This window comes from Vulpes lagopus, chromosome 1 (assembly GCF_018345385.1).
Source record: "Vulpes lagopus strain Blue_001 chromosome 1, ASM1834538v1, whole genome shotgun sequence".
Classification (NCBI taxonomy): Eukaryota; Metazoa; Chordata; class Mammalia; order Carnivora; family Canidae; genus Vulpes; species Vulpes lagopus.
This window is the reverse complement of record NC_054824.1, coordinates 17,903,838-17,920,636: the sequence shown is the minus strand read 5'-3', so window position 1 is coordinate 17,920,636 and position 16,799 is coordinate 17,903,838. Positions and strand designations below refer to the sequence as shown.

Genomic DNA, 16,799 nt, shown 5'->3' with positions numbered 1-16,799 from the left:
CATTAAACACCCTGTCCTAGGCATAAACAATGGCATCAGGAAGCATAATCCATCATAGGAGAATGGGGCCAACCATCATTTTGTAGCAGCACAAAAAATGATTTGAGGGCCCCTCATCTTTATTCCTTTTAGGCAAGACAAGGATTCATGTATATCATTATACTTCCAGGCAAGCACTTTCTCTATTTTGATTCTCTTCTAAATCCCTATGGACAGCAGCATAAAACACGATTCTCTCTCATTTTCTTATTAAGAATTCAAAGAGCTTCTAGAAGACCATAACTACACAACATCAATCTCAAGAGTTTGTGCCTCAGGCAGTCCTAATATCCCAGTACTGATAATTATGGCCCAATCTATCTAAACCACACACAGCCCTTCAGAGTCTCCACTAGTTGTACTTTCAAATCTCAAATTGTAGCTTAAACAGCACAGTTTTCAGTAAAAGAGCGATTCACCAACATCATGGCTGAACTCTACCTTTCTTTTTTTCAGATAAATGTCTTAGAAGCCAACAAAACACTATTTTTCTGTAAAGGCAATTAAGTTTATCATCTTAATGTTAAAAATATATTTTTTAAGTAATTTGACATATCTTTACTTAAAATAAGTAAAATGATACTTCATTTGTACTAACAGTTCTTATCTGGGGGGGACAGGTTCCCGCAAAATGGAATTTAAGGGAAACTACTGGCATGAAACCTGCTTTGTGTGTGAGCATTGCCGACAGCCAATAGGAACTAAACCTTTGATTTCGAAAGAGAGTGGCAATTATTGTGTGCCATGTTTTGAGAAGGAGTTTGCGCACTACTGCAGCTTTTGTAAGAAGGTAATTATCTAAAAAGGATAAAGCTTGTGGAACCTTCCAGACCATTGCTTTTTAACTTCACTATATACTCAGAATGAACTAATACCATCATGTCATGTCTGTCTTTAGACATTCATGTTAGTTTTGAATTCCAACATGTCTAGAAGCACACTACGTGTCACAATGAAGATGGTCACCTATTGTTATCATCATAAAACTCCACCCGGAACATGAATGTAATATCACAAAAGCTCAAGATATTCCAGTTGTGGTCACTGCTATTACACACAAGATTTCATGTATTTTGGCAGAGGGTACATATCTCTTGGTGAATACAAGATATTTCTTAGAAAAGAGTTTTTGATACATTTAGTTTCAGAGAAATATTAATTTGTCTCACAGAGTCACTAAGGGAGCCAATTCTAACAGGATATTTAACTTCTCACATTATATCCCAGCAGCACAAATGTCTTCTTGGCTTGAAGCTTTTATATTTCTAAAGAGTAAATAGGTAGATCAAGAGACTGGCAAGATCATTAGGGAAATTCATTAGAAAGAGAACTAAGGGCAGCAGGTGGTTTGGTTCCAGTTCCAAAGCATCATTTAGGACCTTTTGACTTGGATACCCATTCAAAACATATCTTCCAATAAGAAAAACATCATGCTTTCAAGTAAACTTTGTCCAATTCTTTTTTAGCCTTTAAGCTTTTATGTGAAAAAGTCCCTCATCTCTATAACCTTGATAAAAAACCTGTCTGTATTTCATAAACTATATATTGATGTGCTTGAAAAAAAAATCCTTGACCCATGAGGCATCATACAGTTTAAAATAACACTATAAATTGTGATGGGAAAGCAGTCGTGTCTAAACATTTTTGATCTATGGGCTGCCTTGGCAGATCTCAAGACCATTTGTATAATTGCATCTGGACAGCTAGACATCTCACTCCCACTTTCTATGGGAGTGCATGTGCACAGCAATTTTCTACTTGTATTGAAAATACTAGGACTGCATTTGCAGAGGCATCAATAAAACTCCAGTCATAATGATTAGATCATACTATAATGATGGCTGAAATTACAATTGATAGTAACCATCAATTGATGGTTTTATTTTATTTTATTGATATAAAACCATCTTATACCCAGAGACTTCCATTATTCAACCAGAAACACTGACTTAGGAAATGAATTCAAGCAACCCTCAGATCCTATGACCCTGCAATATATGAAACTCAAAAAAAGGGACACCTGGGTGTCTCAGTGATTGAGTGTCTGCCTTCCACTCAGGGCATGATCCTGAGATCCTGGGATCGAGTTCCACATCAGGCTCCCTGCAGGTAGCCTGCTTCTCCCTTTGCCTATGTCTCTGCCTTTCTCTGTGTGTCTCTCATGAATAAATAAATAAAATATCTTTTAAAAAGAAACTCAGAAGAATTGCCAGCATTAATGACATGTGATTGATTGATTGATTTTTTTGAGAAAGAGAGAGAAAGCACACACAGTGGGGGGGGGGGATGGTGGTGGGGAGAGGGAGAGGGAGAGAGACAATCTTAAGCAGGCTCCACACCCAACATGGAGCTATATCACAGAGTTCAATCCCACAATCCTGAGAACATGACCTGAGCTGAAATCAAGAGTCAGATGCTCAACTGACTGAGCCACCCATGCATGATGACACACATTTTAGAAACAGATGCTGGAAATAAAGTGGTAGATTTATCTCACTGTTTTGTGGGACAGCCAAGTTGGCCATGTTCAGATTGTGTCTCTTAAAGATAAGGTAAAATATTAACGAGACATTGGAATTATCTTACAATCATTTATTGGGCATACAATATAAAGTGTCTGTCAATGCTATAAAGATTTGAGAAGGGGAATTTCTCTAGTACATCCATGCTAAGCACTATTTGAAGCCAAAGCACTGGCATTTCCCAAGTTATAGGAGCCTGTCCTATATTTAGAATGATTTGTAGTCATCAAAACTTTGTGAAATATTTATATTGGGTAGTAGACAGATCACAACATGCCAGATTATTTTCTATTTAATTTTTAAAACCACAAGTCATTTAAGGAAAGCTGGATATAAATGTTCTGATCCAAATGATCCAAGCTGAAGAAAAACAATGTTTCGACTCAAACCAAAGACCAAATAAAACAAACAAAATAGGCAAAAAAATAAAAAAATAAAAAAATAAATTTGGACAACCAGACCCTTAGAACTTTTTTCAAACATTTTTATTTTGTGAAACTATAACTTCTTTTCTAGGATGCCTGGGTGGCTCAGCTAGTTAAAGGTCCAACTCTTGATTCTGACTCAGGTCATGATCTCAGGGCCCTGAGATCAAACCCCACATTGTGCTGCTTGCTGGGCATGGAGCCTGCTTGGGATTCTCTCCCCCTCCCTCTTGCCACCGTCCCAAATAAATAAATAAATATCAATCAATAAATAAAACCTACTTTCTACCAAAAACAAGTATTCCCAAACTACAAGTGCTCTGAAGTCAACCTCCTCGAAGTTCATATAGAGTGTTCTCTGATTCATCAGCTATGGTCTACTAAGCACAAAACCAATACTGCCTCCACTTTGCCAGAGAAGAAACTTGATCCAAATCCTGGAATCAACCAATGGCAAAAACCACGTCTAGATATTTGACTTCATCCTAGCCTGCGTGCCTCTTCAGAAGGAACATAATCATAAGCAAACTATTTTTAATGTTCCAGAGTTTTTTCTCCCCAATTAAACAGTCTTTGGTATATATATCAAGTTTTATTTTGTTGTGAATACATTTTTCAAGTTTGGAATCTTTTAAGCATCGCCTGCTAATAATTTGACCAAACAAATCAAAGGAATCTGGAATTCTGCTGTGCCTGCAGTGAGGCATTTGAAATCAGTAGGGGGTATTTTAAATTGCTTTAGTTCACATACACCATTATGTTTCCCATTTACTTATTTAGAATAGTATACATTTTTTTCCTTTAGGAAAAATAACTTTTCTATCAAATATCTTTAATTTTTAATATATTTGTTGTAAGATTCAAAAATATCTTTAGAATAATCTCTTCAAAAGCATGTATCATAGACAATATTTTTTTAACTTTTCAGCAATAAGATGGCTTAGAAGAGGCTCTACATTTTCTATATCCAGTTAATACAGAGATTACAGGAATCACCTCGGATAGTATATCAACACATTCCAGATGCCACAGCTACTCCAGGAACTCAACAGCCATGGGTTCGAAAGATACTGTGATTTAAGAATGGCTACCCAAGAATAGGTGTCCAATATTTATCCCTCTGATTCTTTTTTAAGATTTTTAATTAATTTTTTCATGAGAGACACATAGAGAGAGGCAGAGACATAGGCAGAGGGAGAAGCAGAGCTCTCCATGAGGAGCCTGATGCAGGACTCAATCCCAGGACCCCAGGATCACAATCTGAGCCAAAGGCAGATGCTCAACCACTGAGCCACCCAGGCATCCTTTACCCTCTGATTCTAAATAAAGATGCATCGGCTTTTTAAAAAGTACAACCCATGGATTAAACTGGTTTAGAAAAAAAAATGTAATGGAGGAATAATAAGCATCTCTGACAAAACCCCAGCATATCACACATTAACCATTAAGGTTCAACATGCAAGCTGTGCTTATTGCTTAGTTCTAAAGTTGAAAACTCACACAGTTGCCAGAGCACCCCACTTGTGCTAGACACAATACTGGAATTGCTGTACCGATGTTTCTCTTCTTGGTGTTTGTTCTTTCAACAAGGATTTAGCAGCTGTTTGTTAGTGAAAAGTAACTGCGCCTCAGTATTATAGTTTTACTGGCTAAGCACACAGGCTACGGAGTCAGACTGTGTAGGTTTGCATGCTCGTTCTGTGTCACCTAGCAAGTGACCTGACCACTCTAACACTTGGTTCTACACCTCTTTAAGGGGAAAAGATAATCGTCCTGGCTGTGTCAGATGTTAAGAACAAAACAAGAGGTCATCCCTTTTAGTACAGCGCTGAGGACTGAAAGCTCACTTCAGAAATATTAGTCATTATTGGTGGATATTGGTGCTTACCAATTCCATTTAGGGCTGCTATGGCTGGAATACAGCTTTCAGGGGAAAGTGGTTTTTTTCAGCATGTCTAAACGTTAGACATGGAAATAAGAACCTGATATAGAAAAGATCTTAGTGCTCATGGCAGATCTTTGAAGCCCAACAAGAAAGTTAGAGAAAGAGGGGAAAAGGAATCAAGGGTCAGCTTCTTTTTCATTTTCCTGAGTCCATTATGGCCCTGATCTTTTCTATTTCACTGTAGGAAAAAAAATTAGGATATTTCTTGCTAGTTCCCTTTAATCCCTATAGCCTTTTGCTTCTCATATTGATTCCAAAAAATCACAGGGAAAGGACATCCTGACACAAGGATGTCCAAAGTACCACTTATGGACACAGAAGAGGATCACGACAGGTTTGAATCGCAATAGTCATGGTCACTGCCTTTTTGTGATCTTTTGGCAGGTGATAACTTCAGGTGGGATAACGTTTCATGACCAGCCATGGCATAAAGAGTGTTTTCTGTGCAGTGGCTGTAGGAAAGAGCTGTGTGAAGAGGAGTTTATGTCCAGAGATGATTATCCATTCTGTTTGGACTGCTACAACCACCTTTATGCCAAAAAGTGTGCAGCCTGCACCAAACCTATCACTGGTGAGTTCTTTAGTTTAATATGGTCCTATGACGGGACATTTATGGCATGTAGATGCTATAGATAGTTAATTTGGGAAGGAAAGAAAAAAAAGATAATATTTTGAGATCCTCACACAAGGGGACCCACACATAAATATAAATATTAGACCCCTCAAGGAGAGCATAATTAGGAGAGCCATGTTCTATAGAGGGTAAATAATACTAAACCTAACAGTAATGACTTAAGTAATATTTCAGAGAAAGAGAATAGGATGAGCTGAGAGATCAGAGAAGAACTTCACGAAGAGGCCCGACATTTAAAGATTTAAGTGGGAGAAAAGTACCTATAAATAAAAATCCTGCTTAATTCCAAACAAGGCCAAAGGGCCCTAAAATAGAAAAGGTTTCAGTTAAATGCAAATATTGTACAAAAATCTGAAGCTATAATAATTAGGCTAGCAGAGGTCAGGAATTAATTAGACTTAATTTGAAGATGCTTCCAACAAGTGTGTCATTCTCTTTTCTCTCTATCCACTTGCAATACATTTTAATTATGAATAGATGAAATAAAACAAGATAGCATTCTGCTGAAGGAACAGAATACATTTATGTGACGTGATTTGAAAATATCACAAATGGGTAAATTGATTCATGTTAAAAAGATTTTCAAGGTAAAATGATGCATTAAATTTTCCTAAGAAATACTTCCAGAGTGCTAATCCTATAGTTGAAAAAAAAAATGAAGTTGGCATGACCTGAAAAACCCAGGAGCTATTCTTTTAGGCAATTTATAGTCACCTACTTAATAATGCAGCAGAACTGTACTTCTATTCCCTATTCCTAGGATTCTTGGACCATATTTCATTTCTTATAGTTCAGTTTATGTAACACAGAATTAAAGATTATTTTATCCTTTTCCTCCTCCTCCATCTTCAAATATATCACAAAATAAAAGTTGAATCTTCTTACATCTTCAAAGAAAGAAAAGAGTTTCACTGCAAAGCCAGCTAAGCAGTTTTCCACTGACCTGCAAGGGGAGGGAGATTGTTACCCAAACAGACAAGGTCCCATTTGTCTGCACAGGACACCATGTTTTTCAGCATCTGACCTGGTCCAGGGCTACGGCTGGTGGGCAGGTGTTTTGTTTGGCCTGCATATGTTTGGAAACAACTAGTGTTATAACCCATCTCTGCAGCCAAAAGCAAATGAAGAGCCTGCCAGAGTGATCAGACTGTCCTCACGTTCCCCAGCTGGATTTCTGTCATTGGCTCAGCGGCTGCCCCAGTTCTCTGTACCCCACAGCTTGTCTCCATCCCTCAGCTCTGTTACCTTCCCAGCCCTTGCACTGGATTCGGTTGGCAGTCCCATACTATCAGGCTCAAAAGCTTGGGCTCTTAACCACTCTACTCCCCTGCTTCTACACATCTGACAGCTCCTACGATCAAAAGAATAATCTGCTGTCTACCAGTTTTACTTAGAAAATGGGACTTCCAGAAATGTATCAGTACCGGGAGCTCAAAAAAATCACCTTGGTAAATCTGCAATTACAGCCCAAGGCATGCAGTTGGTCTATTCTAGAACATTTTTCTTGAACTAGCCAGAAAAGAAAAAAAAAAAAAGTGCTTTCATGAAGAAATGAGAAGATTCAACAACTCAAAATGGGTTTAAAAACTTCCTGGGAACTCAGGGGACTAATACTGACCTGCAAAGAGCCCATGTGAGCCCTGGATTTGAGGAGTTTCAATTCTGATCCATCACAGATTCACGTATCTAAGGGACACTTTTCTGTTGGGTTGTTTCATGTCAATCACTGAGCCCAGCCCCTTTCAGGTTCAGACAGAAAAAAACTCATTGCCCTGCATGTAACATAAATATGATCAAGAACCACTGACTTGACCCAAAAATAATCCAAATACAGGATTATGTATTTAATTTAGAAAAAAATCATTTTTTAAATAATTATCATAATCTCTTGGTTCTGAGGAGAGACACCTAAGATTAAATGGTTGCAAAAACTTCCAACTCATTTGATGGGTTTTCTTAATTTGATTCTTTATATATATGCTTTGCAATAGTATTTCTTTAAAATCAAGCTCTTTGAATTAATGTACCATAGGGAATTCTTAGGCTGTTATATGTTTATCTTTTGAAAGTTGCACATTCATGCAAACAATGTGTCACTTTAAAAACTATGTTAGGGTGTTTTCAAAATACTTTTTTATATTAACTAAATCTACCCATGAGTCTCAGGTGTGAATTTTTTAAATCCCATCAGAATAAATTTGATTCATTTGAACAAACTCAAGGTATAACAATGTTTTTCTCCTCTAAGATAGGATTAGCCTTTCAAACTTTCTGGGATAGATGAAGCAGCTTGACGTAGTGGGAAGTGCTCTAGACTCAGGAGTAAAGACCTTGGTCTTGCCTCTGTCCCAGACTACTGTGTGACCATGGGTGAAAAACTTACCACTGAGGTCCTCCTTTGCCTTACTTGCAAATGAGGAGTTGAACAGCTAACATCTTAGCTCCTGCCATTTCTGTTTATCTTGTGTTAAAAGAAATTTCAAATGTTATTTCTTCAGAAAGGAATGCTAATTTTTCTGGTCATGGTCTTTACAAAAGATAAATTCAGACTGAACTTGGGAAAGTTAAGAGCATAGGTTTTGAAGCCAGATGGCTTAGGATTGAATCCCAGATCAGCCAGCTGGCTGATTTGGGCAAGTGATTGAATCTCTCTATTCATCAATTTTTGTCTGCAAAGTAGAGTTGATGATAATATCTACTCATGAAGGTGAGGTGAGAACTATGTAAAGCAGTACATGGCTTAGAATAGTGACGGACTCCCTTTCAAGTGCTCAACAAACGCTAGCTCTTATTCTACTAAATTCTCAGTGATAAATGAAGCCAAACAAAACAGGTGCCCAAGATGGGTTTCCCAGGGGACTTTCTTAATGCAAATGACCCTCATGACCTGAGGGAATAAATGTATCCAAAACTGAAATAATTTATAAACGTCTCAAATGTTGACTCTGCCTTTTAAAATTCCTACTACCAGGTGCTTCTTTTTCTCTCTTATTTGTAAAATTCTAGAAAATATTTTTATATTTACCACTTTTACAGGCGTACTAATAAAATTAAGAAAAACTCATGAGCATCAAAATGCAAGAGGTGTAATAATTAGTTTTATGAACAGAGATAATTCATGCATATATAGAACATGATTCTTGCAGTTGGCTTATTAATGTTTTGAATAACATTCAGGGAATTAACTGGTTCATTATTGATTTATTAGCGAGTAATGATGATAGCATCACAAATAAGCAAGCTATACATTTAATCAAAGGAAGTAAAGAAATTTGATGTACATTTATCTATAAACCAGTAAATTATATGTAAAGACATCAAATAACATTTCTAGAATGGAAATAAATGTTCATTATCATATTTATGGAGCATTTATTGAAAATAATGCTTATTCACCTTTTTTGCTTCCTCAAATGGAGTATTTGAGAATTATATGTGGTTTTGAGGAGTTGAAAAGGAGAAAAGGTGTAGGGATGGGATGCCTTGGGTCTTTATTTCCCAAGCTCTTTCTAAGTGATCATCATGCCACGAATTTCCCATGGTTTGCTCATTACTCACAGAGTAGGGCTAACATAGTTTAAGCCCTCAAAATCAATTTCTTAAACTATAGCCTGGATGCATATTAGGAATAGAGAAAGAGATTCTCACTGAAGACTCAAATTCTACTACCTTTCTTCAAAATGTTATGGCTCAAGTGAAGCCCAAGCGGAAGTGGTAGAGGCTGACAAGGCACTTGGCAAAGACTAGTTACTGGATAGCATGGCCTCAGTGGCCAGAATGATCAGATTCACAGGTCTTTGTTGCAAGCCTAGGCTGAGGTTGTCTTTGGGCAAGGTAATAAGGTCATCATGTTAGGCTAGCTACATAATGGTCAGAATGAAATTTTCTATTGGAGTGTTTGGAAATTGTGTCCCAAACCACAGTATGACCAGAGAACTTTATCTTAAGTAAAACTAAGCAGAAATAGAGGAAAGAGAACTCAAAGTCATTAAAACATCAGACAGCAGGCTAGGAAGTATACATTTATTTTATTGTATCTTGATTTTGCTTGTAGGAAAATGGTCACAAAAAGAGAAAGAAGATATTCATACGTAGATATCCCTGACTGAAATCTATGCCCTCTGTACTTTGTACATTGTACTGTACTTCTTTATCTGCCTTAGGCGATCTTTATCTGTTTGTATATTCAGATTCTTACCTACTTTTGTAGATTATGGAAAAATTTGGGAATCAGGCTGGATCTCAACGGAGGAACTTCCTCTGGTGACATTCCCAGTTGGACACAGGAACATGGGAAGCCACATTCCTTCTTAGGTTCCTTGCCTCTGTGTAGTCTTGCTCACTACTGTTATCAACAGTTCCTAGAAGAGTACCTGATAGAATGCTTAATCTATTCATTTGGAAGAATATTCTTTGCCCCCAATTCCTTTACAGGTCTCACAGGTGCCAAGTTTATCTGCTTTCAAGACCGCCAGTGGCACAGTGAATGCTTTAACTGTGGGAAGTGCTCAGTCTCCTTGGTGGGGGAAGGCTTCCTGACCCAGAACAAGGAAATCTTCTGCCGCAAATGTGGTTCTGGATTGGACACCGACATCTAGAGGAAGACGATCTTTCCTCACCTGAAATCCACTCTGGTTTTGTTCACACTAAATCCAGAACTTGCTTGAAGTAGTGCTTGTGAAATAAGTTTTAGCAAATATTAATGTAGAGTTTATAGCAGAAGGATTTTTGCACACATTCTGTTTCAGCTGTATCACAAGAGCTCAGAAAAAGCACAGTCTAAAAGAATTGAGTGTATCCTAACTCACAAGGCATCTCTCCTTGCAAAATACTGCACTCTGCTGTTAAAAACATAGGAAAATATTGCTTTAGTCTAATCAAACATATAACCTATACCTAGAAGTCATGGATGTTATTACCAAAGACTGATGTTTTTCAAAACTGCACAGAAGAAAAGGAAAGTAAGGGACTAAATTGACAGTCACATGTGAAGCTAGTTTGCATTCCTAGCTAGGTAGTTATATATAATGAGATAGACTAGCTATTTGTGGTAGAAGAACAAAATGGGTCAGGGAAAACTGATTAGTAATCACCCTATTTGAGAATTCTATCATTTTATCATTCTTTTATTCACACATACTGCCTTTGGAGTTGCAAAAGAAACCTGCAATTTGCCCTATTCCGCACTGCTTCCACAGCTGGTTGGTTCCATGTTTAACAAATGGAAATGAGAATTTGGACATCATGGCTCTCCTACTCTGCATGGGTATAAAGGGGTCCTCTCTATCTAGAGATTGTCAAAGCACAGGTTTCAACACGTTGTATCAAATGCATTTTCAAAGCGCACAATGATTTTTCTAAATACTTACAGATTCCATGAAAGAGAAGTCTATTCTTTCAAATGAGCTAACCAGGATAATCATTGTCCCCAAAGGCAAACCTTTAAAGTAAATAGATCATTAAGTCATCACTTGTGGAAATGAGTTTTAGGGAAGGGATTGAGCGTTGGAACATGACTTTCATCCAGATATCTAAAAGCATAATAGAATGCATAATTAGCTCTGAGCTTCATGAATTTGCCTTCTAAAATTACATAGATGATTAATGGGAAGACATAAAAGTGGGCTTTCACAAACTCTAGTAATAATAAGAACTGAAAAAGAATAATTCACTGCTGATAATTCAGGACCTGCAAAGCAGTACAATAGAGCAATGTGGGCTATAGATGAGCCCTCCCCACTGTGTGTCCATACCTGTGCCATCCACTGCACCCCATGCCAACCATAACCCGAGAGTTCCAATCACCTGTGTGGCCCAGAGGTACATTCCCAACCTTAAGCAGCCATTCTATAAATAATTCAGTGTTTATTGGTCACAAGAGAAGTAACAGCCTTAGTGAAAATTCTATCACCATATATCCATAGCTTTCTACCAGACGTCAACTGATGATGGCCATACCAAGCTGTTCCTGGGCAATATTTTCCACATAATGAGGGACAAATGGAAAGCAACCTTTTTTCTCCATGGTCAATTGTCGTCCTTGTTATGTAAGTGTCACTTTGCTGGGGTAGGGGAAGGTCAGGAGAAGAAACCCACACAAACATAACATTTTCATAAGTGTCAACTCTCAGATCACCGCATAGCATTAAAGGTTCTGATTGAAATTTAATTATATGATGTAGCTGATTACAATAACTAAAATAGTATCACAGAAGATGCAATTAAAATTGTTATGGAAACAATTTTTGAAATAGTTCAAAATGCAAGGACGTTTGAGGATGTTAACAATTTAGAGCTGCTAATAAGAGGTCAGGCTACAAAGGCTCTTTAAAAGATAATTGTCTTTTTTTTTTTTTTTTTTGCAGTAACAATACCAAGATAATTTCTCACATTCACAGTATAAAAAGTAGGTAAAGCTATCAATATTTTTGCTGCATTGTTTGAAACTGCACATATAGAACTAAATACACCAATTGTTCCATGATCTAGAACATATATTTAGAAAATCAAGCCCTTTTAGGTCTGGATACATATACAAAATGTAACATTGTCTCTGTTAACCAATTATAGAAAAACATGCAAAATCTAATGTTTTCTGAAACAATTAGTACTGTTTAAGCATTTTCCCTCATGTGGGGAGTGAGTAGGCACATGATCAGGCTTGTATCCTATCTGTTTTGTTAAAATTCATAGAATCATTTCTGGGATAGAGATTCTGTTATGCTTTGATATGTATACTTAAATATATATATTTTCACATGTAAATAATTCCATAGTTAGAAAATAGTTTAGTTATCAGATATGTATTAAACATGTACTGTTCATAGAGTTAGAATTCAGACTGTTGTGGTTCTGGGGTGGTGGGAAGGTAGATCAGGGTATGGAAATGCGACATTGCCAGATATAAAGCTCTTCCCTATAGCTGATCAACAGTGTCACTGTGGACGTAAGATGCATACGCAAAACAATTAAGAAGGAAGATCTCATTAGACTGCCATACATACAAAGATGAAAGTAAAAATCTTACACTGTGTACTATAATTGGTTTCGGGTCAGTAAAGAGAAAAGCTCTCTGACCTATCCAAAGATGGACCAGAGTGCCTCAGGAAGCAGTGGGCATCCAGTGATTCAGGGAGTGACATCTGCACAGGCAGAGAAGCAGTTAGAAGCCAATCCTGTGTGCTAATAACAACCAGATGGCTTGGAAGTATCAGAGAGACTGTGCCAAAGAGCAAGAAGAAATGAGATAGCTAAAAGAGAAAAAGGTCAGATGAAGACAGAATATTAACTCTTAGGATAAAAGCTTTATATTTGATACAACAGGCACTAGAAAGTTACTAACTGCTCTTAAATAAAGGAGAAAAGCATGATGACAGTGTTTGAGGAACATTATGCTAATGATTCTGTATGGCCTAGAACTGAAGAGGTCAAGATTTCAAAGGCTGCATCTCTTAACGCAGTAGCACATTTGGTGAGTGGCTACAGAAAAGAGAGAAGAAGCAATGGGTAATGCAAGCCAAGAGATGAGAATACAAGTAACAAATCAATGTATTTTATGTTATCATGTTAGTATTAAATATGACAAAGAAAAATGTAGAAAAGAATTTCTGTTTCCATAATAACAGGTAGAGTGTTATTATGGCTTCAATTTTCCCTTAACAAGATCACAAATATGTTATATTAGAAAAATATAGGTTCTTTGGTTAAGCCAAGTATGACGGTACCATCATGGATTCAAAACTTACACAGTCACTAAACTATTTTAAAAATTGAGAAAAAAACAAGAAACATTAAGTTGTTCATCGGAATGAAAGATTGGCCAACCATTGTGAAAATGCATAACACTGTCACAAATGGTGTTGGTTAAAAATTGTTGTGAAATACAGAACCACAAATTAAAAATCAACCGAAAAACATGTGTCTGATTTTAGTCATACCACTTTTGAATTTAAGGAAAAAGGTATTTTGTAATCTACTTGGTGTACTGATAATTTATATTTTAAATAAGAAAATGTTGTTATAGTATGTCTTAGATATATTTAACCAAGCACATAAATTATTCTCAAATATATTTATAGATAATATTAATGCAGTTTTTACTTATTTTACTAATTGTCACTTTCAGAAATTTCTTATGCTGAATTGATTTACATAGTACAAATTCCTCAAAATTCTTTTAGGGATTTATGGGGGATCAAGTCCCACTTTGGACTCCTCTCGAGGAGCCCACTTCTCCCTCTGCCTATGTCTCTCCTCTCTCTCTGTCTCTCATGAACAAATAAATAAAGTCTTTAGAAAAATAGCATAATTGAATTCTGTCTGACTCAGATACTAATGCCTCTCCTGTTAAACTAGGAGAAACACATCTGTGGTCTTTCTTACAGTGACCAAATTTTTAAATATTCTAAACTGGGAATTGTTTTATTTCTAATTATCATTCCTGTGATTCTAAAAATATTCTATTGGAAAAGGCCCACTTTAATTTGACTATCCTATTTTCACTGAGATAGTCTTTAGCTAATTTCTTATTATTTCCATATTGGATGAATTGCTGGGATTCTTAGTGGTTTTAAAGTTCATGGATACACAAAGGACACAAGAATACTGATTCAAGAGATACATGCACCCCAATGTTTATAGCAGAATCATCTACAAAGCCAAACTATAAACTGATGAGTGGATAAAAAAGATATGGTTTATATACACGATGGAATACTACTTGGCCATAAAAAGAATGAAATCTTGCCATTTGCAAAAAGATATGGATGGAGCTAGAGAGAATAATGCTAATGCTAAGTGAAATAAGTCAGAGGAAGACAAACACCATATGATTTCACTCATGTAGAATTTAAGAAACAAAACAAATTAACATGGCGGGGGGGGGGGAGCAAACCAAGAAACACTCAACTACAGAGAACAAACTGAGGTTTACTGCAGGGGAGGTAGGCAGGGGGTTGGGTTAAATAGGTGATAGGGATTAAGGAGGCCATTTGTGATGAGCACTGGCTGTTGTATGTAAGTGATGAATCACTAAATCCTATACATGAAACTAAATTACATTGTATGTTAAGTAACTGGAATTTAAATAAAAATTTGGAGAAGAAAAAATAATAAAGCTCTTAGGTACAGAAAAGAGATTGCCAGAGGTGGGGAGTAGGAGAGGGTAAAATTGGTGAATGGGGCTACAAGGTACAAACTTCCAGTTACAAAATAAATAAGTCGTGGGGATGTCATGTGCAGTATGGTGACTACCGTTAATAAAACTGCATTGCATATTTGAAAGTTGCCAAGGGTAGATCTTAAAAGTGTTATCACAAGAAAAATACTGTAACTAGTATGGTGACTTGTGGGTGATCATTTTGCAATATATATAAATACTGAATCATTATGCTATAAACCTGAAACTAATATAAGGTTATATGTCAATTATACCTCAAAAAAAGAACAAAGTGATTTTAAGCTCTTATTTTATCTTAAGCAAACTGTGTGTCTGTAACACAAGTCTTAAGAAACTAGCTAATTCACACTATATGCATTAGTTAGGTTCTTTTCAGAGTTATGTTATAGATTATGAGTTCATTTAATATCCAGATGTGTCCTACAAAGAAATATTTGGAAAAACATCTCTTACCAAACACTTCTAGTTCATTTTTGAAAATCACATGGCCTTAAAATATAATGAATTTAAATAGGCACTCAAAAAAACCCTATGCCTTGGAATAGTGTTTCTTCAGCAAGAGTCAGAATATGACTAGAAATAATTGCTAGGATATTACTTTTATCCTGAACCTCTTCCCCAAGAAGCTTCAGACCTTTAGATCTTTATTATTCAACCAGAAACATTTTAAGAGTTACCTGGGAGTAACTATAAAGAAACGATTGGGAAATTTTAAGGAGCCCTTTTGAGGGAGAGATAAAGAAGATCTATCAAAACTTGGGAAAAGATGTCATAAAATAGATTTGACCTTACAACTTCTCAGAAATTACTGTGTCTGGATTTTTTATGCCAACATAACAAAGGGACACCAAGGAGCAAGGATCTTCACTTAAACCACCCAGAGAAAATAGAAATCCACTGAGACTTGGCTTCCTACATCATACTAAATATGCACAACAAAGGGACACCAAGGAGCAAGGATCTTCACTTAAACCACCCAGAGAAAATAGAAATCCACTGAGACTTGGCTTCCTACATCATACTAAATATGCACCATCCAAAGAGAATTAGAGAAGTTCTTTTTCAGAATTCTGGCCATTCTGGATTTTCCTGAATGACTAGCTTTAGGACCGGCTACCTTGTTGAACATGAAGGTGGGAGAGATATTTCTCAAACTGGAAACCAGAAAGGAGGGAAAAGAAACAAGAGATTCATGCTCAAGTTTGAGACTATATAAAAGAAATAACAGCATTTATGTGTATCTGGAATGACTGGATTGTGTATCTCTGCGGTTGAAAAGGAAACAGCTCACTGTGATAGAATTATGAACCATGTCACAGAGGAGCAGAGAGTATTTGGGTCAAATATTTTCCCACGAATGGTAATAAATTTATGGAGTGGATGTCCATAAAGGGTTCTCTGAACAAGAAACAGTAATGAGCTCAACAGACATCCATTCAATGACTCAAACGGTGACATTAAATGCTATTCTCATCACACGCAAAAACAAAAATCAACTTTGATATTTATGGAAGCCCACAGACTGAATCCCAAAGGCTTATTCTTTATACAGATGACAGCCTATCTCTGGTTTGTCTCTACAGCATCACTTATGAAGCTGTTTACCTGAGAACTTCAATTCAAGCCCTCAAATAGGAAATGAAGTATGAGATGTTGTAGAGGGAGTATGGATAAAGGAGAAATGAAGAAAAAATAGTGGCAATAAAAATTGACATCCCTGAAAAAAATGGAAAATTAAATTGAAGGTTTAAAAAATTTTCCTGATATAATAAAAAATTTCCAAAACTACAAGGCATTCACAGGAATCAAAATAAATTGCAATAAAATTTATTTTATTTATTTTTATTTATTGTAACCAAAAAAAATTGCAAAAACCATTTGTACTTGGGAACTACAAAACAGTATCTGTCTCCAAGCAAGAAGTACTCTCTCAGGTGCCACCAATGGATATTTAGTTGCTGAAGCCAATATTCATTTCTTCTTCAGCATTCTCTGCTGTTGTGAGGTATCTGCTATTGTTGGTTTCCCCCTGTTTTTTTCAAAATCTGATTGTAAT

General features: G+C 36.4%; 1 protein-coding gene across 3 annotated transcripts in view; it reads left to right on the top strand.

Moving 5' to 3' along the window:
• Window positions 1-13,652, top strand: part of FHL5 (four and a half LIM domains 5) — a 45,004-nt gene extending 31,352 nt beyond the window's left edge. For 2 of the 3 annotated variants that reach the window (XM_041763644.1, XM_041763654.1), the window contains 3 exons: window positions 660-829; window positions 5,316-5,502; window positions 10,000-13,652. In XM_041763644.1, coding sequence (XP_041619578.1) covers window positions 660-829; window positions 5,316-5,502; window positions 10,000-10,163 — 521 coding nt within the window. In that variant the 3' untranslated portion in view covers window positions 10,164-13,652. Of the gene's footprint in view, window positions 1-659; window positions 830-5,315; window positions 5,503-6,436; window positions 6,543-9,999 lie in introns of those variants that run through there. The other variant, XM_041763662.1, reaches the window with a different exon arrangement.
• Window positions 13,653-16,799: the final 3,147 nt, after the last annotated feature.